We start from the raw sequence: 1,493 nt of genomic DNA, 5'->3' as shown, positions 1-1,493 counted from the left end.
CCGACTCACACAAGGCAAGGGTGACAACATCGGTGGGGTCCCCGCCGCAGCCACCGCCAGACCCTTCGCTGCGTCCCCTCCCTTCTCCCCCACCGTCACGCTGATGGGGGGGGGAGCAGCCGGGTCACATCACAGCGCATTTCTCAGCCGTTTGCTTCAGGTCCTCTAGCGTGGCTGAAGCTTTGTCTTTCAAGGAATCAAGGTCCAGGTTCTGGATGTTGCTGAGCTGGCCGATAACCGAGTTCTTCTCTTCCTCCTCCTCGTTGTCCTGCTCGATCATCTTGGCCAGCTCTTTGGGCAGCTCCACGTCGCCTCCCACCAGCTGGATCTGGTTGTCATCCGTTTCGTTCTGAAACGGGCCAGGAGAAGGTCAGGCGTGAGATGCTGCAGGTGGGAAGGGGGGGCTTCTGGAGGTACTAAAGGCACGTGTGAGGTTCACAGCGGTGTCTGCATGGGCTCTGGGCTGTCTTCCCATTTTAAGGTCCATGTGGGTTGGTCCCTGGGGCTCACAGTCAGCCTCGTGCTGTGGGTAGGATGGTGCCCATAAGCTCCATCACGGCTGAGCCAGAGGGGACACGGCTGAGCAGCGCCCGGGCACACACCAATGGACACAGCAGGAGCTGAGATGATAACCCGAGTGTGCCAGCATCACTATAAATTGGCTTTCAGCTCGCATCGGAGCAGTTGGGGAGGTTTAGGCACCCAATTAAGCTACACGGATGCTTAACGACTGCGCCCACCGGAGATCAAGGTCAGCTCTGCGCTGGAGAGCCACGGGGAGACCCTGCAAGAGGCAGCCTGGCTGCCAAGCGGGATCAGGAATGAGCAGAAGAAACTTGTCGAAAGGGACAAGAAGGGACGTCTCAAGCGTGAAAAAGCAGCAAAAGGATTCGGGGGGCCAGATCTGAACAAATTCCCGTTTCCCCTGGAGAAAAAAAAAATCTCCATCTCTTCTTTTTCTGCCTTTTCTCGCTTTTGGCAGGGGGAAAATAAATTCTCCAGCTGTTTATTTCCTGGCAATAAAAAGGGTGTGAGAAGCAGTGGGGTGTGCATCCAGGCTGGCGGAACAATATCAAACAATCTGAACAATATCGCTTGGCTTAGCTGACCTTTCTGAACTAAAATTAGCCCGGCTCCAATTTAGACTATTCACCGCTGAGAGACTCTTGCTAAATAAAGGGGGGGTTGGGGCGGGGGGGGTGTAGAAGAGCTTGTGGCAAGTCCAAGAATGGCTGAATTATCCTTGATTAAATTGTTTCTAGTGAATCATTCATCATGTGGAAGCTCCAAAATAGGAGTTTAGCTGGGAAATATTTGCCAAATAATCCGGGGAGAGGAGCTGGCTAATCCAGCCGGGGAGGTGTAACTGCGGCTCCGCTCCCAGCTACGGGGCTGGGAGTCCAGGGTGGAGGCAGCTTTCCCTCGTCCAGCTGGATTTAGGGGATAAAAGAGGGGAAGAGGGGGATCAAGCAAGGCAAAGGGTGTGTGTCGGG

General features: G+C 54.7%; 1 protein-coding gene across 1 annotated transcript in view; it reads right to left on the bottom strand.

The window, feature by feature from the left end:
* Positions 1-124: 124 nt before the first annotated feature.
* Positions 125-1,493, bottom strand: part of CPLX3 (complexin 3) — a 2,254-nt gene continuing 885 nt past the window's right edge. The window contains exon 3 of the mRNA XM_009583363.1: positions 125-349. Within this exon, the coding sequence (XP_009581658.1) occupies positions 125-349 (225 nt within the window). The remainder of the gene's footprint in view (positions 350-1,493) is intronic.

Source organism: Fulmarus glacialis, unplaced genomic scaffold (assembly GCF_000690835.1).
Source record: "Fulmarus glacialis isolate BGI_N327 unplaced genomic scaffold, ASM69083v1 scaffold27188, whole genome shotgun sequence".
NCBI classification, from domain to species: Eukaryota; Metazoa; Chordata; class Aves; order Procellariiformes; family Procellariidae; genus Fulmarus; species Fulmarus glacialis.
The sequence above is the reverse complement of the archived record's forward strand: the minus strand, read 5'-3'. Positions and strand labels throughout refer to the sequence as shown.